Source organism: Anguilla rostrata, chromosome 5 (genome assembly GCF_018555375.3).
Source record: "Anguilla rostrata isolate EN2019 chromosome 5, ASM1855537v3, whole genome shotgun sequence".
Taxonomy (NCBI): Eukaryota; Metazoa; Chordata; class Actinopteri; order Anguilliformes; family Anguillidae; genus Anguilla; species Anguilla rostrata.
Window position 1 is genome coordinate 47,241,867 of NC_057937.1, and position 24,750 is coordinate 47,266,616.

At 46.3% G+C, this 24,750-nt stretch overlaps 1 protein-coding gene and 1 long non-coding RNA gene across 13 annotated transcripts in view; one reads left to right on the forward strand and one right to left on the reverse strand.

Moving 5' to 3' along the window:
- The first annotated feature begins 275 nt into the window (after window positions 1-275).
- On the forward strand, window positions 276-1,479 carry LOC135256130 (uncharacterized). Its single transcript, XR_010330395.1, has 3 exons — window positions 276-398; window positions 619-749; window positions 939-1,479. It is a non-coding gene; the product is annotated as an uncharacterized LOC135256130 (long non-coding RNA).
- Window positions 1,480-3,266: 1,787 nt separating this feature from the next.
- Window positions 3,267-24,750, reverse strand: part of LOC135255474 (inositol hexakisphosphate and diphosphoinositol-pentakisphosphate kinase 2-like) — a 36,645-nt gene continuing 15,161 nt past the window's right edge. For 3 of the 12 annotated variants that reach the window (XM_064336691.1, XM_064336692.1, XM_064336694.1), the window contains exons 16-32: window positions 24,533-24,577; window positions 22,782-22,903; window positions 22,369-22,551; window positions 21,396-21,537; window positions 20,059-20,282; window positions 19,677-19,804; window positions 19,471-19,585; window positions 19,068-19,175; window positions 18,863-18,979; window positions 18,639-18,779; window positions 17,853-17,946; window positions 16,781-16,906; window positions 13,104-13,166; window positions 9,700-9,879; window positions 6,396-6,533; window positions 5,883-5,996; window positions 3,267-5,371 (exon numbers count right to left, since the gene is read on the reverse strand). In XM_064336691.1, coding sequence (XP_064192761.1) covers window positions 4,788-5,371; window positions 5,883-5,996; window positions 6,396-6,533; window positions 9,700-9,879; window positions 13,104-13,166; window positions 16,781-16,906; window positions 17,853-17,946; window positions 18,639-18,779; window positions 18,863-18,979; window positions 19,068-19,175; window positions 19,471-19,585; window positions 19,677-19,804; window positions 20,059-20,282; window positions 21,396-21,537; window positions 22,369-22,551; window positions 22,782-22,903; window positions 24,533-24,577 — 2,624 coding nt within the window. In that variant the 3' untranslated portion in view covers window positions 3,267-4,787. The remainder of the gene's footprint in view (window positions 5,372-5,882; window positions 5,997-6,395; window positions 6,534-9,699; window positions 9,880-13,103; window positions 13,167-16,780; window positions 16,907-17,852; window positions 17,947-18,638; window positions 18,780-18,862; window positions 18,980-19,067; window positions 19,176-19,470; window positions 19,586-19,676; window positions 19,805-20,058; window positions 20,283-21,395; window positions 21,538-22,368; window positions 22,552-22,781; window positions 22,904-24,532; window positions 24,578-24,750) is intronic. The other 9 variants (XM_064336696.1, XM_064336695.1, XM_064336697.1 and 6 more) reach the window with 9 other exon arrangements.

Genomic DNA, 24,750 nt, shown 5'->3' on the forward strand with positions numbered 1-24,750 from the left:
AAGTGGGAGGCATAGAGCCAGAGTCAGAAGGATGCCTGTCCAAAAATACATTGCAGAAATAGAAGAGTCTCCTGATAGTTTTTCAGAGAATGGCCCTATAAACCATTCAAGAATTCTCAGCTGCGTTGACACACATACAAAATAAGCCCCTTTTCCCTGTGCATTGAGTACACCAGTTTTGTGGATGCTGGGGAGGGTGACTTTTTGAACCTGTTATTTGAACTCAGTGCTGGCAATAACCTGAGCGCCTGGCTGCCATCCTGTCTGTTTGGGCCCTGGGACACAGACTCATCAAACAACCCACCAGGCAACATGGCCTTGGCACAATTTCTCAGTGAGAGGTTGCCATGGCTACACTTATTTAAAATGTAGTGAAGAATAAATCTGGAAGAGAAGAGGTGGGAGCTATCACTAATTTGATTAAATACCATTTACACTCTCTTCCTTGTTTCATCAATGAGAAGTCTATAATTAATGCTGTTCACCTGTGGTTAACAAAAGCAGCAGGTAGGATGGGTGAGGGTAAAGGTGAGGGTGAGAGGGTGAGGGGGTGAGGGTGAGGGGGAGACTTGGGCTCTCAAGCAAGTCTCTTAAAAATGTACTATCTTCTTGTTTCAGTTTCCACTGTGATTAGATCACAATGTGAAAGCTTGTATCCGTCTGGTTAATGTGACCAAACAGGAGCTCAGGAATGCCAGCTTTAAGATTCCACAGGCTAGGCGAAGCAACACAGGATAACGAGTTGGAAGGTAAGTAAACAATTGCCCTCAAATGCAATTGTGTAGTTTCACTCTGTGGATTTTGACGTCCTGAAGACGCCCTGAAGTAACATGAAGTTTTATCCTTCTCCTTCCTGCCACCTTGCATAGCCCATTGTTCAGAGTGAGATACTGTTTGCCTGTGTGCTGTGTGTCTCTCTTTCTCTCGCGCATCTCCAGCTACAGTCATCTCCATGGCAACAGACTGATGCAGGTAATGACGGATGAGTCACGGTTGACCTTGCGCGGAGGGAAAGGAGTCGTTTCTCAGGAGTAATACGGGTCCTGACTGCCTGAGCTCCTCGCGTTTCCTGCTTCGGCAAAAGCCTCGGCAGGTGGCAAGCCCTGCATTGCGATTGCTGTGCGGAGATTTTCAGTTACACAAAAGGCAGAGCAAAGAGGAATTCATTCAAACTGACTGCGGCATTTCACCGGTTCGCCGAGGACCATTTGCTTTCTTTTCCTTCATTTCCCACGTCCTCCCAAACACCAAACAGAGGTGAGAGGTCAGAGAGGCAACTCTCGTGCAGTTCTGTCTGCACGTCTAAATGCACATCGGTCCTCTTATCTGAAAAAGTAAAATCTCTCCAAACAAAATTACTCCCATTATAGTAATGTATACAGCTTTTGTTGCAAGATGGAACATTATCATCAAAGTGTCGGTCTAATTTTTCATTGTCTCACTATCCCCCTGCCCCCAGATTACAATCCACTGACTGAATATTTTCTGTGTGGTTCATTGGTCTTTCAGTATAGTGCTGCCATGTTTTCCTGATCAGATTGCCCAAATTCCCCACTTGCTGGTGGAAATGTCATCCCACCTCTGGGGCTCATTGGGATATCTGCCCTCTGTCACACATTCATCAGTCTGACCAGTCTATGACAAAGTACTTGATCACTGAACTTAAAAATGAATTTTTATGTAGGGGGAAAACCAAATGCACATCCAGCCAGTGCTCCCACTGCAAAGCAGATGATGATGAAATTTTCTTCAATAGTTAAGACTCACTAGAACATTATAGACAAAGTCTGGAAGGCACTGAGACAGATTTATGAGCACAAGCTGTGTAATCACTTAGCATTGACACCTCTTTCTAAACCACCTACCATTAAAGTTTCCTCTTTAAAGTGAACTGTACAAAAAATTCCACATTTTGTCAATGTGTCCATAGCATTTTTCATCTATGTACAAAATCATCAAGCTTCTGATGTGTCGTAACTATAAAAAAATAAAACAGTATCTGGGACATATTCACTGAAGGTTTATAGTGTGCATAGCACAGTGATAAACCCTACAGGTGGGATCCAATCTGCACTGTGGCCAAAGCATCACACAGGGAGGAGGTGTTAAATCAGCAGGGTGTAAACCACCTCATTACTCAATCATGAGGTCATTCACAGTGATGGATGCGCTGAAGTCCTGACTGCATATTAGGGATTAGTAAATTACATCTTTTATCATCTTTGACAAAACACGTGGTGATCAGATTAAGGAGGCACAGGGGTGTGCAGGGGACGCTGGGTAGGAGGCACAGGGGTGCAGAGGGAATGCTGGGTAGCAGGCACAGAGGTGCAGAGGGGATGCTGGGAACAGTCAGTAAAATGACAGCAGTAAATAACATGGTGAAGCAGAGACACAGGTGGTGGATTGGTCAGAGCGGAGGGCGTAATGGATTGAAAACCCGCTGTGGATCGCCAGGGACAGGACAACCAAGGAGAACGTGAGCTAAGAAGTGCTGATGGAAAGAAAGCTCCGCAAACTGGTACTAGAGTGTGACCAAAGGAGAAAATTAAGATAGCCCTTGGCACGATAGTTTTGTAAAAAGCAACCCGCTTCAATGCTGAGAAGGACAAATACTCCACTAGAACATTACATTACAGGCATTTGGCAGACGCTCTTATCCAGAGCGACCAAGTCTAAGCCACTGCCTTTTGAGGAAGAGAGGAGTCTTGCTAATGAGAGCATGGCTCTATTCCTGTTTGCTCTGCCCTCTCATCCCATTCTAATCAAAAACAGTGACCTTCTAAAAGGATGTATAAGCAGGCAGCCTCTAAGAGTCTAATTAAGCAGCAGTATAGACATCTGGCTATATTTAACATAATGAGATTGTTAGGGAGGAAAATGGCACAGTTAGCCGTCTGACGAAGACACGATCCACGTTTGCACAAAACGACCTTACCCGCTCCACTGAAGCGAAACAAAAAGCATAACAAAGTTCTCACCTTCCAAGACTCCCAGAAACACCAAGTCTCCTGGTGAGTGGAGGGTGGGGAAAATAGTCAGAGGTGAAGACATACATTCACAGTCTACACATATAAAAGCAGGTACTGAGATTCTCACTGGTGTCACTGCGATATCCACCAGCCTCATTCTGTTGCATCTGATTAAACGACCTGCTCCACATCCCAAACAGTAGCTATTGAGAACCATTTGCAAGTCTCCCACAGGAGAAATCAGACCATGATTATACATCCTTTTAAGGAATAATAGAAAAAAATCACACAGAATCTGATCAAGGACATTTTTAATTTTCACTTTTTCCACATCTATTGACAGATATTTTACAGTGTTTGCTTTGAGCAGCATTCATTTCTCTGATTGACATTAAATAACATTTTTCCTCTACGTAAATCAGCATCTATACTATACAAAAGGAACACTAAATAAATCCAATTATAAAATACAGAATCTCATTTAACTTATTGCCAATACTGTACAATACACACAAATAAAAAGAATAGATCATATTACAAAAACAGCAGTACTTCAGTGGTGACAACTCTCAAAAATTCTCTTATGATAAGAAGTGTGAGCCATAATCATGGAGAATAATAAACGGCAATTAAGCTGGAATTAATTTAAATGTTAATTTAATTTTTTATTGTGATGTCAAATGCTACAAAAATACAAACCTGATATGAATTTGTGTTTTCGAAGCCATTAAAAATACTAGGCCTACCTTGCTCCTTAGTCCTCACTTGCAGTCAAAAAATATATATATATATAATTCTTTATATTAGTGGCATATGATGGTTTTAAAAACTTTGGCAAAAAAGCAGTTAAGTGATTGTTTCTCTTTTCTAAAATGTGTGTTCAATATAGGGTTTGAGTAATTTGTGGTAGAATGGCAGCACAGTGGACCGTGACCTTTGACCATGACCATGTTCGTCCCTTGAAATGTACAATGTTTCAGCAGTAAGGTTAGAGATAAGAGGCAGATAGTGGTGAAGACCTGATGTGCTTTCAAAAGAACCGTATTTAAACAAGGACATAAAAAGGTCAATACTTTCCATTGAGGAACGAACGGAACAAGACGTATCTCACACTGGACAGAAAAAACTGAACACCCCAACAAAACTCGTTCGCTAAGCCAGCGCAGTTCTGGGTTGTAGCTCGATCCACCGGCCACTCTGAGTCGCCGTGGTGCAAAGAATTTACTGGAAAATGGCCTTCCCAAACAGGGGAGGTTTTTTTCCCCCCAACAAAGAAGAACAGCAAAGTCGCCAGGCATTGTCAGACAGCTGTCAGCTGGTTTCCACGGCCAGGGGAAGAAAATTCATTTACGGGTGAAGCACATAGCTGACATAAGCAGAGGCAGTCGTCAGGGGTATTCAGAGGGTTGGATTCAGCCCAGAAAAGCAGCATTAAATGCTCTGCTTTCCGCGGCCCGTCTCATACTAAGAGGGGGAGATTAAGACTAAGCTGGGAGCCATTGCTTCCTTGCAGAAAATGGGTGAATGTGCACCTCTCACCACAAACGCTGCGGGAGAGAAAGGGATCTTTTCCCCTTTTCAATCTGAGGCAGTTGCATAGGACTGCAGCAAAGCAAGCCATGATACTCAAGACACTGCTCTTCGTGTCCTGTGCCATGCTAAACAGTATTGTTCAGTAGCAGTATGAGTAGTATACATTTGACTACATCGAATAGGACTCGAGTTCAAAAATGCACCTTCAGGACAACGCAGACTGAAAGTATGCGAGAGCCCTCAGGCGGCCCCGCCTCTCCCTTTCTCTCTGTTTCCCAGGCCCTACGGCTCAGACGCATTGGCCGCTCCCACCTCCAGCGGGGTTCCCGGGTGGGGCAGGTTCGGGGGGATGTCTGTCCACATGTCCACCGTCTCCTGCGTGTCGAAGAACTCGTCGGGCTCCTCCGGGGTGAGGGGCGTCTGCGTGCTGGAGCCCGCCTCCGACCCGCTCTCCCTGAGCTCCAGCAGCACGGGGAGGGGCCCCGGGGGGCCGCAGCAGGGCTCCAGCCTGTCCAGGGACAGCTCGGCCAGCGGGGAGCAGGGCGGGCTCTCTCCCGGGCCGCCGAAGGCCCCCGCGGGGCCCCGCTCGGGTTCGCTCCCCGCCTCTGGCTCGCGGACGGGAGGCTCCGCGCCGTCGGCCGGCCGGTTGCCGGGCTGCGGGGGCGCGACTGGCGAGGCGGCGGTGGGGCTGGCGTCGGGGGGCGGGCTGGCGGCGGGGGCGGAGCCCTGCGGCCCCGGGTGCGCCTCCTCGCTGCTCTGGGGGGTGAGCGGCGTCTTGTCGCTGAAGCTGAAGCGCGGAGACGTGTCGGCGGTGGTGGGCGAGGACGGCCCGGCGCTGGACACCGTGCTGGACGGACCGCTGCTGTCTGCGGGCGCAAAGAGAGAGAGGAGCGGGCGCTGAGCGGTGAGACTAGTCCGCCAACCAGCTGCCAGGCCAGGCCAGTTACAGCAAAAACCCAGGGCTAAACTGCAGGACCTCCTGCCCATACCACAGACTAAACAACTGCCACTAACAGACAAACCATTAGAAAGGGGAACAAGTGTAGCAAGTTTAAAATAAGAAATCCGCTCCACTAAGCAGCTCTGCCAGTGTAATAAAGACCTGAGAATAGCTGAATAACCGAATAACAGCACACACGAGTCAGAGGCAGACCCCGACAGGAAGGCCTGACTCCAGCAGCGAGTCACAGCAGAGCCTCCCTTTACTGGACCGTCATGTTAACCACAGCCCCACTTCAAGCTTAATAACTGCATCTCAACATCTAGAGTGCTGGCGGACGGCGCTGTGAAGCCAAGGTGGCACCCGGCGATCTCGCGCCATGCTCTCTGAGCCTCGCTTGGCGGTGGGGGGGGGCACCGAGGGCGGGGGGCACTCACACCAGGGGGGGCGCTCCCCGCGCTGCCGCAGGGACACCGAGGACGACAGGACCCTCTGCGGGATGTAGGCGTCCACGGATGGCTGGCTGTGAGAGTCGAAAATGGCGGAGAGGGCTGTGGACAGGACACAGCAGCGTTAGTACTGGAGGGGAAGAGCGAGCGCAACGACCACCATTACACACAGCACAAAGAGGCGTAATCTAATGGCAAAAAACGAGTTTTATTAGTTCATTATTATTATTCATAAAAACTGCGGCAGAAACAGGATAATTACTAACTGTGAAAGCCTTAACACATTAAAAGCTGTAGCTGGGGCAGTGGTATGGCCAGGCAAATTACATCTGCAGGAGAGGTGTCAGGCGCTAGGCTAACAGACTGGAGTTCTGTCAGTCAGCCTAGCAGGCATGAAAACACAAATCAGTAAATAATCATTTCGCATTTCTGTTTTTCTCTAAGTGAAAAGTGGGGGGGCAGGGGTGACGTGCTCGTGAAAGAGGGGGTGGGGGGCCGTACCTCTGCTGGTTCGGGAGTGCGATTCGCCACAGCTCTCGCACACGGCCGTCAGGAACTCGTCCACCTGCTTGAGCGACAGCGAGTTGTGCAGCGTCTCCAGCGGGTAGATGGAGGGCACCATGGAGCAGCCCTCAAACCCTGCAGCAGAGGGGAGACACAAGCCGACAACACCGCACCCCCGCCATCAGTCCGTGCCAAGAGGGCTCCCCGCGAAACAGCTCCAGATGCCTACGCGCCCACCACTGCGTCATAAGGCCAGTCACTCCCCCTGCTGTCACACCCCGGTACTGCGCGTACAGGAGGTTACCCGCAAGCACTGCAGAGACGCACACCAAACCAGGCCTTTTCACGCCGGGTAAAAAAAAGAACGCCGGCGGCACGTCGGTCCAGGCAACAGCCGGCTTCGGTCCACAGGCTGGGTTTGGTATAAGCCACACCAACACAGGGCCACGAATGGAAGCTTCCGGAACCAGCCCCTCAAACACGTTCGCCGCAGCAGCAAACCAGTCTCTGCCACACGCTTCAGTCCAAACGGCAACGCGCGTCACTCGTCAAAAAGACAAAGCAAATCGGTCAGTTTGATTCGTCGCGCATTCCATCTGTTCGCCGTGTGCATTCTGTCAGCGAGCGCATCTTAGAACTGTACAAGCCACACACCAATTCCAAATAAGAGGCCAATTCAATCACAGCAAAACTCTTCTCCTGCACACTGTATATACCAGGTCAGTTAAAAAGGAAACTTAAGGAGAGCACTTCATTCACATTACTGAAAAATGTGCGGTTATGTACAATCTTTATTATAACTATATGAAACACACGAAGCGAATGCTTCTACATTAGAAGGAAACACACAGGTTAGAGTCTAGCATGGCAGAGAGAAGCACCATAAGCATGCTTGCAATGAGAACCCCAAATACATCAGTCACACTACTCTGTTCATTATGGCAGACCATTCTTTAGCCTTACAGATTTAGTATACATCACGTTTTCCTCAAAGATTTAGCGTATTCAGAATATCAAGTTATATAACCCGAGCGTCCAGCAGTGTTTCTGTAGTATTCGCAGTTTTTCTGCCGCAGGCTTCCTCTAGGGGTGACCGACACACTGCGCTGGCGAAACGTAATATGAATCAGTTTCAAACCCATTCAGCACAATGTCGACCCATACAGCCCCTTCCATAAGGTCAAATGTCTTTTCTGCTTGAGAATGTAGAGCAGCGGTGGCCAATCATGTGCCACAGAGTATGCAGGTTTTCATTCCAACCAGCCGTTACACCCACTGATCTCACTAACTGACACACCTTCACCGAGAGGGGAGGGATCTAATAAGTGAACTCAGCAGGTGCAGTGATTGGTTGAAATGAAAACCTGCATAGTCTTGGCCCTCCATTTTAGATGACTGGGCGCGACTGGTGTAGATAGCGTAGCTGCTACTTGCCTGGGTAGGACAAAGTCTGAATTTAAAATGGGGGAAGAGAGTCTGCTTTATTAGAGAGCACCGAATATCCAGCCACTGCTGCCTCTGGGAACAGGGGTGTGTAGAAAGTCCCAGGGCAGGGTTAGCTGAAAAATGCTTCCCACAAAAGGATCAGAGAGGATCAGAGACAGATTCGGTAAGAGACGCTCGCTTTGTAACGGATGCTGAGGGATGCTTCGCGTAGGACTGAGTTTGGCAAACAAGCCGCTTCTGCGTCATCCTAAGGAGCACGCCAAAAACTACTCCTCCAATTCAGGAGCGACAAAATGACGGCCAGAACAGCGGCACGACGGACTCCACTTCCCCCCCCGGGCTAGTACCGAATGAGAGCGTGACCCGTTTCTAGTTCCGCCACCGTTTCTGGGAAATGGTACCGACTGTTCTTTCACCCTTTGATGGAAATGGCATTTTGCTTCTTGCTGAATGCCGATGCCGTGCTCCCGAATGGAAGCGCTCTCTCTCTCTCTCTCTCTCTCTCTCTCTCTGCTGCTCCCTCTCTGTGAGACTCATAAATTCAGCTCACGCGGTATCCGGGAGGGGCAGGACGCAGCAGTATTACCACATCACAGCCTACCATTTCCCTGTGAGGCCGTACCGATGGAGAGAAAGACGGGAAAGATGGGAGAGGAAGAGAGAGTGGAGGAATGGATTCAGGAAGAACACGAGAGTGGAGAAAAGGACAAAAGAAAGAGAAAGGGGAGGTAGAGCAAGAGAGAATGAGAGAATGGGAGAAAATGAGAGAACGAGTGAGAGAACAAGAGAGATCAAGTGAGAGAGAACGAGAACAAGATAACGAGACAGAGAGACAGTGGAAGAACAAGAGAATGAGAGAGAAAGAATGAGAGAAAGAGAGAGAGGGAGATAGAAAGAGAGAGAGAGAGAAAGTGATAGAGAAGAGAGAGAACACGCGCACTGGTCATGCTTCCTTCCCACAGCACATGCAGTCACAGCGTGGGCACTCAAACAGCCCGTGATGCCATGCCCACTATGCCCACTCCGGAGACCACGCAGCGCAGCCTCAGGTGGCCGCGCCGCGCTCTGTGCCCCCGAGCGCCGCTTTCCAAACCCACCGGGCGCACTCACAGCCATTCACTCCAGCACGACGCCGGCAAGGCCCTCGAAAAGAACCCACACACCCGCCTTCCCCACACCGCAGAGGCATTCTGCAGCTAACTCCACAGGGACCAGCTACTTCCTGGATCTCAAACTGGGTCACTGCTAGAGAGCAGAAGTACTGCCAGGGTATTTTTGAGGACCTGGGAGGACTATCACGCTACAGAACAATAATTATTGGTAGAAAGGTAAAGGAGCTTTATGTACTGTGCAAGCTCATCTCTATGCAGAGGGAAGGTACTATAGTCTCTGATGTGCAGTCTCTGTTGCACGGTCCAGCACTCCACAGTAGGAACTGCAGAGACAAACTGGGGGTTTCACAGAAAATGAGTGTGCTAATCCCACCACAGGTTAAAAAGCCTGCATGGTTCCCCAGGACAGAAGAGCCAAGCTGTGGGAATTTGAGTAAGAGGACTCCTTAAAGGGCAATTTGCTTAAGTAGTTTATTCAAAGAGCTCGTTATCGGAGAAGCAAAAAAATACAGTTATGAACAAACAAATACGGAGTGCAAAAGGAAGAATAGACGACAAACCTCCACCTACAAACGTCCTCTGTCCAAGTCACAGGCGAGCATGCGGTAAGGTAGCAGCATAGCGCAAAGCCGAGCCAACTGCGGGGGGCGTTCCCCAGCACGGGCACAATGAAGGGGGAGGGGTAGAGTGGGGGAGGGGGGAGGGGCTGGGGCAGGGTTGGGGGCGGGGTCTGCAGGTCTGACCGTAGAGGCACTCTATGGTGTCCTGGCCGGAGATTAACCAGTTGCGGAAGAGGCGCAGGTGGTAGGAGCACTGGTGCAGGTGGTGGGCCAGCGCAGTGTCCAGAAAGAGCGGGTACCGCATAGCCAGGTCAGTGGAGGACCGCCTCAGCAGCTGGGCCACATGGTGCTCCTCCAGGGGCTCTGGGGAAGAAGACGGTACAGGAAGGACAGAGCAGAGGAGGACGGAGGGAGGGAGGGACGGGGGGGCGGGGAGGAGGAGGAGTTGTAGGGGCAAAGGTGGAAGGTGGAGGAGGAGCCAGCATCTTGACAGCGCAGGGGGTGGGGGGTGGGGGGGGGGGGGTGGCAGTGCTCTGCTTCGCTGTCTCACCCAACCAGGCCTAGGGACACCAACGCCGGAGGGCTTAACACTGGAAGATAACCACCTCAAACATCCAGATCAAGCATCCAGAGCTTTTAACTCTACAATCACTGGCAATACAGTAACGCCAAACATGGACCAGGCCTATCGCAGTGTTCAGTGGCAAGGTTTGAGGTTCACACTGCGCTACGGCAGGAAGTAAACGCTTGGATTCCTTACCTGCCTGTTACCCGCAGCCACAAAGCTGAGCTCACGGACGAGCTTCTGTGATACAGATTTCTGACACAAAGATTTGCAGAATTCAAACGTCAAGAGGTCAGCCTGCAAGTCCTACCACTGAAAAATCTGGAAGCGAATTTAAATAAGTTCAATACGATATAAAGGTCATTATCCTAAAAGTAATTTAAAAATGTTTTCTTTAATAATTCATTTTGGCAATATAAAACAGATATGGTGTGGACTTTCCTGTGAAACAAAAGATTCTTGCCTGCAGAAAGAAACTGCTCTCAAGGGAGCTTGTTTACCACGCTTAATATGCACTGGCTAACCTTGGTGGATACACATGAATTATTAAAGCACACAGGCTACAGCCTCTCAACACCTAAAGTGTTCCACACTATCGATCCACAGTATCATAATAACATGGGTTAAAATGACCTGTCCCTCAAAAAAGCAATAACAGATCACACATTTAAGTGAAGCGGCTTATTCCATGCCATCGCTTTGTGTAATTTACCGCTGATACTAGATGGGTTTTGTGGACGCAGGGTGAAAAAAATAAAAAAAGATTTATAAGTAGTCTCCTCAATGCACAGACGATCACCATTACTCCTGCCTTTCCTGTTAAAACGAGGTGGAGGAGTACGAGTCACACTACCCGAGAAATAGGGCACGGTGATACAGATGATGCAACATGCTTTGTGTTTTGAGTGACTCTGGACTGTGCGTATTTGCATCTATGTGGGCGTGTGTGTGTGTGTGTGTGTGAGTGTGTGTATTTGTGTAATTAACCAGAAGAACTATTGCCCAGTAAACAAAAATCCCAACGTGACAAAGCTATCTATCCACAATGAACCAAGTCACTGTGCCCAGCTTTGCATGTATAAATACTGATCCCAATGCATAAAGCCATTCCAGGTATTACCATCAGCAGATTAGTGGACTCCTGCAGGTTAATGTAGTCTAGTTAGTGTGAACTGCTAAACAAATGACTGTAGGAACAGTAGTAGTTACAACTACTACAATGCCCAGAAAACCCAAGGGTTACTGTTTCAGTGCAAGCCCAAAGACACCACGTAGCACAAAAACCTGAAATGGATCAGCATGCTGTGCAGTGGGGCTGGTTTTTCCATCACTGAACGAGCCGGCCTTTTTGTTCCATACACGTGAAATACGCTGGAGCCAGATGTTCTCCACCATGGAGCCATGTTAGAGACCCGAAGCAGTTGTAGTTGAGCACACCACACAAAGAGAAGAGGATTTAAGGACTACTCTAAGTGAAAGAGAAATGGATGACACATGAGTTTGGTTTGGGGCGGCAGTTAGAAGCGGGTGGAGCGGGTTAGTTCTGAGTTTTAGATGTGTGCTGAGTGTGCTGCGGACACGGAAGGGCCGGGTGGATGACATCACTGGCTCCGAGGCCCGCGTTAAACCCCGCCCCGCCCGCAGGTCCACCCCACTGCCAGAGAGGGCGCTAGAGACCCATTAGGTACCCACAATGTAGAGACTAATGAACCTCCACAACCACCGAAACCGTGTTTGTTGAGAAGATGTGCCGGATGTGTTCACTCTCCCATTCGATCAAAATCGACTCTCGACCGCAACCAGCAACAAATGGCCCTGCTTTCCTCAGATTTGTTTGAGCCTGTGAATGTTAAAAAAGCACCCCCACCCAGCTCCAAGTTTTTTTTTAACATTCAAATTTAAGAGATCAGCAGGCACTGACCACCAGATGACATCATTCGCCACCTCCGCGTGAACCTCACTGAATAGCAAAATCAAGCCTGAGGAGGCTGCCAGCAAATGGGGTCTCGCCGTGTCGCCTGAACACTTATCGTCGCTGTGGGAGATATAAATAAAAAAAACGTTGTGCAGACAACATCCTTCACAGGAAGAAAAAAAAGGAAAAAAGGAAATGTAATCAACCCACATCCAGCAGTGCTGCTTAACTTTGAAGCAATTTCAAGAGTGTTTCTCCTTACGGTTTACACTTAGAGGGGTCCCATGGCAACCAGGGGGCCCGGTTACAGAGGAGTCTACTGGCCTTGGCGCAGGACCCCCCCCCCCCCACCCGCACCCCCCATGCAGGCGTTTACACTGTCCCTGTGCAGAGGGGTTTCAGGCACGGGCCCCAAAAACACACAAAAGCACATCATTTGTATTCATTCAAATGAATTAATAGATTAATCAAAACGATGACATATATGAGTGATGAGACAGATCACTTGTTAACCCTTTCCCCATTAGCAATGACTGGCCCAGATCAGGTCTGGTCATGTTTACACTCCACTAGCCAGGGTGGCAGATTACTCCATTACAATTTGAAGTTGACTTTCAATCTGCAGGTACTTTTCGTACAGAATAGCACTAAAAAAGTGACTTCCCGAAAAGTAAAAAAAAAAAATAACAGGGGAAGGGTTAATATAATTGGTGTATTTTTCAAAAGATGGTTTGCATTCAAAACATTCTGAGGATAGATGATAATGTGTATACACATGTAACACTGGCATGTACATACATACACACATCTATCCGTTGAGGGGGGAAAAAAACAAACACTGAATCATTAAGTGGGAGTGACAAATTTTACATTTGTACAGGAAGTTACAGTACGGACAGGATGTGAAACGGTTGTTAAGACAGTGAGTGTCCAAGCGACTGAGCAGAGAAGAGATCTGAGGCAGTGGGAGGTTGGAGACAACGTGGACAATGTAGTTCATTACCAAGGACAATAAAAGCTGAAAAATACAACAATGTGTTTTCCACAGACATGCAAGACAAAGGGGAGGTGGAGAAGTGGAAATATACTTGAAAGAAGCAGACGTACCATTAGTCGGATGCTTTGCAAACGACACAGAAAATCGCTTTACTGCCGGCATAGACAACAACTCTGAGGAAATAAAAAAGGTCACTACAGTTACTCTTCCACTGTGCAGCTGTTTGTTTTTTGTTTTGTTTCTTTTGGTTTTTATTTTGGGGGGGGGGGTGTTTGCAGGGGGTGAAGGAGCAAGGCACTAGGAGAGGAGGGTGAGGACATATTGTTTGAGTTAGAGTGTATGATCTGGATGGAGTAGGAAACTGAGAAGCAGTTGTGAGTAGAGCTAGTTTTAGAAAAACTTTAAAAAGAAAAACACTGGGCCCTAAAAATAAACTCCTCTTGTGATCTAATGCCATCCTGATGAAGCCACTAAGAAAAGTTCAACAAATGATATCCTTGAAAATGTCCAATATAATTAGAAAAAACAATAACTCTTGGTGTGAGGGAGGGGATAGTCATTACCAAGACCTCAATACTTTCACTGTCCAGCATGTGTGCAAAATCAACTATGACCACACTCATAAAGAGAATAGGATTGTAAATTATAAACTGCCTATACAAAGCTCCTTCTCTCCTATGCATGCTTTGGAGTCTGTGCTCTATCTGAGGCCTCAGGAAGTGAGATAGTCCTGTTATAGGAACGTTCTGTATTCAAGCTCTCTGCCATCCCAATTTGTGACTCTTGGATACTGCTTCTCACTGAAATCTGGTTCTCAGGCAACCTACCCGAGGACATTCGGACTGAGGAATTTCCTGTCTCACACATATGCACACAAAGAATCAACAATAAATGAAATTGCACTTTGAACGTCTCGAATGGCCTACCTCACATTGACTAAATAGATGATCGGTTCACAAACAACTTGGATGGGAGGGTTACTCTTAACTCTCTCTTGTAACTAAAGCAAGAAATATTAGAAAATATGGAGCAGAATGGTATTACATGACAGGACAATATGAAACACATGATGGGACCTTTAAGAATGTTCATGAGCGAGACCAGACAACCTTCTAGAAAATGGCTGCTGGAATAAATTCATCTTTCTGACTTTACAGTGACACCTAGTGGACAATATTGTGTAAGACGTTGGTTCACAATTTTAAATTCATCTCGGTCTTCTCTCAGTCAGTCCCTTTCATTGTGTCCTCATGATTACTAAAGCTGGCAGCTCGATGCTTTTAAATTGAAATGAAGCAATTTCTGGGACAAAAGTGCCTCTATGAATTAGTGCCACTTCAAGATTCTGACATACCAAAACAAAAAATTTGTATTATTCTGAATGGTACTGGATAGGCCTGTACAATTAGAAATACAAAAATCCTTCTAAAAATAATGAACAACATTAGATAAACATGTCAGCTGGGACAATAACTACTGTGGCTTCGTAGCCAATTTCCTGTCTACAATGACATGTTACTCTTATAAAGTTAAAACAAGCCACTAGCTACTCAGGTCAGTATGGTCAGTGAAATAAGAAATTACAAAACATGTTTGTGACCCTTAAAACTTTTTATCAGATTATGCAGGTTTTACATACATATTTATGGTATGATCAATTGCAAATTAAAATAGTTTCGGTTAGTCTTTTGAATTCCCACCCCAAGCCCTACACCCTCTCATTCAGTAGCAAGTAACTTTAAATGAATAAAATAGGCCTACAATGCTATATAAAATACAGAACTTAAACTGAAAGAATGTATGAGGAACAATACAACTTAGAATGTTGCACTGATAAAAGAAAATGTCAAAATTGAACTGAATTTCTCGTTCAGATTGTAAGAGCCATCTGGTGGCTGTTTTGATAACTGCATAAGGTCTGTGGCGGATAGAAACTAGAATTTTCTGGAAAGATAATCTACGTCAGGCCTACACAATAGAGTGTGTTTTGTTCTAAAGCCATAGAAACGTATCACTTAATTAAAAAAAAAAAAACAAGAAGTATTTTACTACAACAACCTGAATATTAATATACTTTTGAAGGACGGAAATGAGCTGTATCTACTTCGTACCGTTTTTTATTTTACGTACTTAAAAACAAAACAAGTAAACAGTCACAAAAAGCAAGGTGCTAGCTACATTTCTCACCAAGCAGGATAAAGCACTAAAATAAGGTGTGTGAACTTCACATTCGCGCCACATCATGCAAAAGTAAACAAATAAATAAAAATTGGTTGAAATGAAAGCACTATTATGTACGGAAGTCTGTAGAAGCCTATATAAGGCCTATATAAAGTCCCGTTATCTCAACATTACAAATTATCTTGCGATCTCGACAACAAAACTTTTCTTGCAGTCATGACATCTCACAATCTCAACAAGCTGTTTTCTCGTCATCACGACTTATTTGGTGACCCCAACATATTTAAAGTTGTTGTCTCCTGATAACGAGCTAACCGCTACCGTCTGAATGTACAGTGGTTCTCTGTGACGGACCAGGGATATGCTACGCAGGCCTATGATGTATGAGTGCATTCGATATTACTCTGACCAGGGACAGGCTCAGGTAGAAGTCCCATTATGGTTATCAATAATCGACAACTTGGCGGTTTACTTTGACCAGGGACTAACTTTCAGGTAGAAACTTGAAAGTTGTCTAGTGTAAATAAACGTAACGAGATTTCTACCCGAGTCAGTTTAGTATAATGGAATGCATTAATCCATTGTAGGGCAACGTAGCATATGCTATATCCTTCAGTCCGTCACATGCAATCATTGTGCATTTTTTCTGCTAGTCCAGACTGTCACAATATAAGTCAAAGACAATAACTACAACATATTACTGATTTGTAGGCAAATTAACATTTAATTTACTGTATATCAGACAGGGGCCATTAATGTACTGAAATATTTTTAAATGCTCTGACGTTCTTGACTGAGCTAGCCTGGTACAATGAAATCGATCTGATTGCAAAAATACAAACTCCGCCCATCTGGCACTCTCGGCTCAGTCAAGCCTTAGGCTAAAGGTTTCAATAGTATCTGAGAAAGGTCTGCTGTTAATACAAAAAAAAACTTGAACTATAGATTTGTAGAATAATGTTGTTCTATCCTCGGTCTGTCACACACAATCACTGTGGATTCAGATGGTAGAGATTACCTTGTGATCACAAGAAACAACTTTCGCTGTGTTGGGATTGCAAAATAAGTAACGCCTGATCTTGAGATAACAGGACCAAATAAATAAATAATGCGTGGCCTCTACGGACTTCCCAAATTACGATACGCCTACACCATGGTTTGAATTATATAGTGGAGACGTTTAGTGGGGATGTCTGCAGCCTCAAAAATAAGACAATAAATCTAAATTTGAGAATGTGAATATCATTACACCTATAAAAGCTAGATGGGCAATACATGCGCATTATTAATACAAGTAATGCTATAATCACATTGAGTACTGTACGGGCCAGATGCCCAGGCACATATGATTACTCGGCAGGAGGTAGGCTTCTCTCCAGCCTCCAGCTAAAAAGAATAGGCTTCGTGCAGTCTATGTCAGTGACGATGACTGAAGCTGGTATGGCAATGAGTGGCTGAAAATAAAAACAAAAATAAAAAAATGCAAGGGACTAACTTGTTCTGTGACTGCTGAAAGCTTGGTGAGGAGCAGGCCTGGGCGTGTCACTAGACTCCCTAATCTTCCGCACTGCCGCGGCAACAGTGGCAAGAGATTGGTGGGACGTACCGTCTTTATAGGACAGACTGCCAGAGGAGAATTTTTTGCGGTGTGTACGAGCGTAGTCCTGCAGGTTGGGGGCGCTAGAGGACCCCCCTAGGACGGTGGTACTGAAGAGTCCTGCACACTGAGACCCTGTGTAGGAGAACCACGGGATGGAACGGGATTGGGGGGGGAGGATTAGTCTCCACTACACCACATGCAGTTATTCAAAAAATGCACATGTCTCAGATACCATGGGGTTAAAGGAGGCGTTTAAATCAAGACACACAACTCACAAAAGGTCATTTAACTGCTTCTCCCAGATAGAAGCTATGGCCGGTGTCAAAGCCCCCTTGGATGGTCTATGAAGTTTAACAATTATATTAACAGGAAAGAAAATGAAACCAGTGCAAATTAAACATTAGTACTGCATTAAATGGAAACTACAAAGCACCTCCATAGACAACAATATTTATTTTAGCTTGCTCAAGTACTTGCAGGCAAGAATTTATCTGGTACTTGCTAGCACCAATCTTTTTAGACTAAGTTATGCATGCACTTCCCTCTACAGCACTTAAAATAAGAATGGAAATAGTGTTTGAATGTTGTTTCATTGTGTACATATTCAGCAAATATAGGTTTCCATTCTTATTCGTGGACAAAAACTATTTTCATGTCAGACTGTTCTTCCAGTAAGATATTATGCATTGTTAGTACCTTGGCACAACTGAATGAAATAGTATTCAGCAACTAATCTTACCCTATCTTATGTAAAGGTTTAATACTATTCCCTTCACAATACCCATTACGTATGTAAGTTACGCAAGTGTTGCTGACCAAAACACCTATCAGTAACCAGTAGACTGTTGAACCCCAGATTTTGAATATCACTGTAAAGCGGTCCATGTAAACAGTAGAGTCTAGTAGCTCCCCGAACTTAAGAGTAGAGTGTCAGTGTGCTGAACTGTGACATTCCCACTGTGCATTCATTTACAGCAGATTACCCAAAGAGGTCATTGTACATGTGTACCAGAGCTTAGTAGGAGGGAAGAAATGCCGCGGTGTCACCATTGCTAAAAAGGAGAAACTCGACACCAACCTAATCCACTCTGCTTCATCTCCGGGGACTGACGAGAGCAGGAGGGGAAGAGCCGGTAGCCCGCAGCCTTGGAGGAGGACGTTTCAGAGAGGACCTGCGCAGACGGGGACAAACTCAGGCTCCCGCACACTTCCGTCTGGCTACCACTCTACAGCTAACGTTTACAGAGGACCTCTGCAGACCTTTGGAGAAGAGCATGCTCTGGGGGCCAAAGACACAGTGTACAACCGGTGCTATTCAAGCAGTATTGTTCTGAGCCCCGCGTGTATAACATGCATAGCTTTAGCAGACCTGCCTGACAACACATGAATGCAACTTCACTTTCGGGGCTTTAGTGTGTGTCTTTTTTTACAGGTGTGTTTGTGTGTGTCATATTTTAGACACTTACAGATGTTTCTTATGACCTAAGAGCTTTAAACTGGTGGGTAAAAGGGAATTTGGGGTTTATAGTCTAAAGTAAGAAAATACATTCCAAGTAACTCCAATTATGTTTCCAGAGGTTGTACATGTGTATATTGCCCAATTATTCTTCCAAAATGGCATTTCATCTTATTTTCCACTGGATTAAGGCCACAATATAAAGACTTTACTGTGCATAAAGCCTATAAATTAGCCTATAAATGTATGTAAATAGCAACAATATCCTCTACTGCAAACAAAAACTGTATGCGCTGATTGAAAGCATATGGTGGAAAAACCCCTGAAGGTGAACCATCACTTCAGATACTACAAGCTGGCACACGTACTGCTAGAAGTGCATGAAATCAAAGTGCAGCAGCTCACTACCTCCATGGAGCCTGTCTTGCGATTGCGTATGAGCGGGGACCTCCTCTGGATGCTGATTGGCTCAGAGAGCGGCGCGGCTCGATCCGGTTCGTCTCGGGACAGGTCCTCCAGGCTGCCCGGATCCGTCTGCTTCTGCTCGTTCTGCGCGAGTCGACAGTCACACGGCATCAGGGAAAACAGACGAGGACCACAGGAGAGAACCCTGAAGGGGAGTCCCACCGTACCTCAGCGGAGGCCGGGCGGAAGCCAAAGCCCAGGGGCGCGTTCTCCTCTTCGTCACAGCCCTTCACCCCGGGGCTGAAGTGCAGCTCCACGTGGAAGCGCTCCTCTGAGGTGGGATCCTAAGAGGAGGCGCATGGAGAGGTCAGCAGGGAGCAGAGCCCGGGCGGGGGGACGCAGGGCCGGGGGCGGGGCGGGGGCAGGGCTTACCTTGTTGTTGTCTTCATACAGCATGATTACAATCTGGGTCATGTAGTTGAGCTCAGTCACGGCACCCAGGTAATCCATGGCACGCCTCCACTGCTGGTCTTTCTCTTCCTGCCTCACACACACACACATACGTATACACATACACACACAGACACACACGCACGCACACACACACACACACAAACACACTCGCACACAGACACACACACGAACACACAGACACAACACACAGACAAACAGGCACACACACACAAGCATGCACGCACAAAACGCACAGAAACATGCACACACACACACACACAATCAAGCAGCTGAAGACATCTTAGCAAACATTTGGACAGAACATCCAAACAGTCAGTCTACATTATTTCTGCTTCCTGTTTCCAGCATGCTTCATACTAACATCGAGCAGGCCTCCGTAGCGGAAGATGCTGAGCAGGGAGTGGACGTGGCTTTCGCTGGTGAAATAGAGCCTGGTTCTCACGTGGCGTCCTGGTGACATCACTCCTCGGGAGTACCTGCAGAGCAAAGGCGCACGTGACGCGTTCACTCAGTGGGTACCAGCAATCCCATAACCACTACCAAAAGCTTTTAGACTTCCAGACTCACAGAGGGTGCAGTTTGTTGACCGACTCGTCCTCGTGCGTCCTCTGTAGGTCCATCTGGATTTTCCGCACCAGTGGGAGGCAGTAAGCGTAGGCGATGTCCAGCTTCTCCACCTTGTTAATGCCGTACTCCTGTAGAGGAAATGAAGCAGGAAGTACATTAATTAAAGAAACTGCTCTGAGAATTTGTTTTGCACAGGGACCTACGGTAATCATAAACATAAAACAAGACCTGACAACATTCAACATTCTACATTTAGCATAAAAGCACTTAATTCCATATAAATGATTGAGCCTATTGGTCAATAGGAAGGAGGATGACATAAAAGCAGAGGAAAGAGCCAAAATGGCCCCCAGACTGACTGGCACGCTGAGCCTCCTCTCACCTGCGGTATGACGATATCGGCCAGCGCCCGGGACAGCCGAAAGAGCTCCAGCGTGTCCTCCAGGCCCAGGGAGGCGTTGTGCTGCACGTCGTACTTGACGCAGTCGTAGATGTCGGGGATCTTGCTGATGTCGTAGCGCCCGCTCTTCATGCGGAAGTCCCGCTCCAGTTTGGACCAGCGCTGGAGCATGAGCTCCAGGGTCTCGCTGTGATAGAGCTGCAGGTCTGCAGAGCGCAAAGGCCTCCACTTATGCCAGGCCTCCACTCGCTTGTCACAACCAAATCCCTCCAAAATCTTTCCACTCCAAACAAAGCCGACCAAATCCCTCCCATTTCACAAAAACGCGCAACACTGAGTATCTACATATGCAACAGTCCCTTGCCGACTACAGGGGTTAGGTTCCCGAAAACCCACGGCTGGCAAAACTGCATTTGGCGAGACTAACGGCTTGTGGGAAATAATGGGTTAGGTCCCACAGCCACGGTTAACTCTCAACAACACAGAAGACAAACTGGCGCTCTTCAGAATCCCATAACAGCTGTCAGCTGCAGTAGGCTGAGACACTTTGCAACACAACCACTGCAGTTTGTACCAGAGTAGTATGCATATACACACACACAAGCATAAGATTCCTGACTACAAAAACAATGTCACCATTTGAAAAAAAATTGATATTAGGTATTCAGTGGCAGCAGCGCAAAAGCTTGGTTTTAATTACTTTTGACGAGTGGAGTGATTTTAAATGTATTACCTAAGAAAGAGACGGGTTATTTGCTGTGATTCTGATCAATAATTCAACACTCTAACGTTCAGAGAGGTAAGAAACTCATTGTGAATCGTATCTCACGGAGGTACAGTTGTCACTGAAAGCTACCCAGCCATATTAAACATTAATTAGATAAGCCAGCAAAAAAATATTCATCAGCTGCTGAAGTTAGCTTGTGTAGCCGGTTAAAATAGAACCTGTTCAAAATGGCATCGTCACAAATCTATGAACATACAGTAATTAATCATCACCGTTATGTGTGGCCTAGAATGCTAGGCTAATACTACTATAGATACCAAAACCATAGTAGCTCCCGAGCATAACTGCTATCTTTGATAAAGCAACTACAATATGGCTAAGCTTGTTTACTTTGTAGTTGCTGTGGACGTTTCGTAAGTTGCAGATATACTTTATTTAATATTCAAGAACTTCCCTGGCTGACTAGAAGAAACATAAAATGAAATTTCCCCGTTGGTAAAATGGAATATAAAGTGAAAACTGTAGGAGCATGGAATCCACAGACGGTACGGGACTGCTGTATATATAACAGAGGGTGTGGAGAACGACGGACCTGCGGATTTGGGGTCCTCAAGCCTCTTGCGGATCTGGGAGGTAAGACTCTGGATAAGGGCGTAAACCAGGTCACACGTCTTCACTGGATTCACCACCATCTTCATAGAGTTGACCACGGATGGACTGTCTGTTGGAGCCAGCTGAGCACATAGACCCACACAAAATTCAAAAACACACTCAACACACATTCTATTTAACATTCCAAACACCAGGCTTGGTCATTCATGAAATGGTGTGTTTCGCCATTAAACCTGAGCTAGTCATTTGTGTGCACTGCAAAGAAACAGCATAAGACCTAATTATCTACGTCAGCTACAGAGCAAAGGCAGTGGGCTTGCAGAGTCCGTGGACTCATTATAACCAATGATCAGCTCAAGCTTGATCAAAGGTTAGATACTTCAGAGTAATTACCATCATCTACAAAATATCAGGGAGCTGCACTAACTAACAAGATCACGCTAATCATGTATATTCAGGTGTCCCTTGCAGTCCTGTTCCCACACGCTGTATTTATATTTGCATTTTCATTGATTGTTAAAGGTTAAATTTACAGTAAGATTTCTTTCATGTAACAGAAGGTATGCCTTACAGATTTGGCCCACTTCCAATGGAGGATTGCAGAGGGAAATATATTTTAAAATACAATTTAAATAAATAAAATAAATAATTTCTGCAACTTCTTTGTGGTGGAAATATGATACAACCCAACAAACAAGCAACTCTTTTAGCAATTCAGTGCAGTGATAGTGCTAGAGCGTATATTAAATTAAATCATGTTATCATTAAAAATAAGTAAGGTCATACTTAAACTTGAGCAATTTTGACTCACAGACATTAGAATATTTAACACCTCTCCATGAATTTCCAAAAAAAACTAATCTAAATTGAAAGGATTTTCAAAAACGGTGGACCTCCCCACTGATAGCGGCTGGGAGCTAAGCTGGCCAGGTGACGAGCACTTCCTGGTTCACCTTGTCGAAGTCTTGCTCGGTGAAGTCCTCGTCCTTCTGCATGATCTCGTGGAGCCGGGCTTTGACGCGGTGCTGGCAGCCGGTCAGCGAGTCGCTGTCGCTGTCCAGCAGCCCGTTCATGTTGGCGCTCTTCACCATCTGCACCAGGATGGGCGTCAGCTCGCCCTCCAGCGCCAGCAGCCCCTGCCACACACACACACACACACACACACACACACACACAGCACAGATTTGCTCGCTGCCTCTCCCTTCAATAACACTGCATTGTGGGTAAGCAACAAAAAAAAACAACAAAATGGCATGACAGTCGCAGCCGACGCCTTTTGGAGAAGCAGGTCTGCGGTTTTAACTCCCCTGGCGGCGCGGCACACAAAACAAACAGCCGTTGGGCGTACTGCCGGGACGCCGGTTACCTTGGCGAACGCCGCGGCGGTCATCTGCACTCGGCCTTCGTCGGAGGCGTAGATCTTGAGGTCGTGCCTGTAGGTGCTGTGGAGACGCAGCAGGCCGCAGCCAGGGAACCCAGCGTAGTCGCCTGTGAGGAAAGCAGCAGAGCGTCAGACCCAGCGTGCACTGCTCACGCCCACGGAGAGCCACGCGATGGACACGCAGGCTCTCGTTAGAAGGAGATCTGTAAATCCAGGGGAGAAATGGCGCGTTAGCTAATATTTCACTGAGAAAGATCCCGAGGGAACTTGCCTCAGTCACCTGTAAATGAAACATCAACAGCCTTAAAATATAATACTCGGCTGTAAGATAGAATGGATTGAAAAAAGAAATCACGTGGTGAAAACTGCCCCGAAATACAATGTTGATATACTGGCAAGCAAAATGCACAATCAAATGATTGGATTACATGTTCCCTGCTGGATTTTAAAATGGCTCCCGAAGACAGGTCATTGAGGACAAATTTGAGGTTGTCATTACAATAATTGGGAAAAGAAAAGGACCACTCTGTGGCAACTGCTAACTGAACTGACCAGGTGTACATTATTCCATCTCGCTGTGCCTTTTTAAAATAGAAACTGCTGCTATGGCAGTGTTTAGTGTAGATCTGCCAGTAGCCATAGCTCATGGAGGTATAGCCTCAGATGTCATTGAAAACTGCTGGGAAAAGCAGTAAAATGAAACCTTCCACCAACATCATTTATCCTGGGAAACCTCAAGGGGGGGGGGGTGGGGGGGGGGCAGCTGAGATGAAGTCAATATATCACATACACTACACAAATATTTCTCCCCACTGGCAGTGTTCGTGAATACTGTTCAAGGCTACAGCCTTCTAGGCCACACAATAAGTCAGAATACTTCCAGACGCAGACAACGTTTTTGTTACTAATGCAAACAGTTCTTTAGTTATGAGTGAACAGTAATCTCAGCACAACTGAAAATAACAAATGTAAGTGGAATATTACAGTTATTTAGTTATTATCCGTTAAATACACTACAAATATCACAGGTTGCAAATTCTTATCCCTTTCCATCAATATTTTTTCAGGGATGTCTTACATTATGGCACTTAAATCTCCTCCACTAGCATACTGCTGACTCAGAAAGAAGAATGGATCGTTCATCTTGGTACGGAATGTTTCTCTTCACAGGACCCCATGGTTTGTTCAAAGACTTTGGCAAAAAGAAATCGAGCTCCAATTACGCAAATTTGAGAATTTGGTCCCTGCCCTCGCCATTGTTGAACCTAACATTCCATCACCCCAACTTCTTAATTCCTGACCTATTAAAAAAACCAAAAGGCATGCTGAAAGCACATTCTCGCTAGAGATTACGGACTCTGGTCTTGCTGCTTCTTGCAAAGCCCTCTGGACTTTGTCCAGGATTATGAAGTCAACCAGATGTCTGAATTCCGGACACAAAGTAAATATAATGGACTGGCTCCAGCCAAGAACCTAATGTCTGTAGACAAATACAAGCATCGCCACTTTAAGTTGTCTTTGTTCTTAATTTGGTGGTTCTGGTTGACGCTCTCCCAGATAACTGGTAATGCTTCTCTGTAACTTGTGCGGCTGAGATGGTCTTGTTCAGGTCACCCGGGGTCGTTAGCGTGATGGATATGTTAGGTGCAGCATGGCTTTAGCGTGGAGATTGGGGCAGCAAGGCATCAGGCCCATGTTAATACAGATAGCGAGAGGTGGTCCAAAGCCCTTCTTACCACAGCCATTAGGGGACTGGCAGCCCAGGGCCCTGCAGCTACCATCTTAATGAGTCATAAAAGGCAGGGAGAGAAGAGGAGAATTAACAGAAGACTTGCATTTCACCGTCCAAGTCACCCGCATTTAATAAGGCAAAGCGATTCTGCAAGAATGTTCTAGAGTCTCTCGTAAATTGTGATATATCTGAGCGATAATACAGACTCAATAGGATTCACAG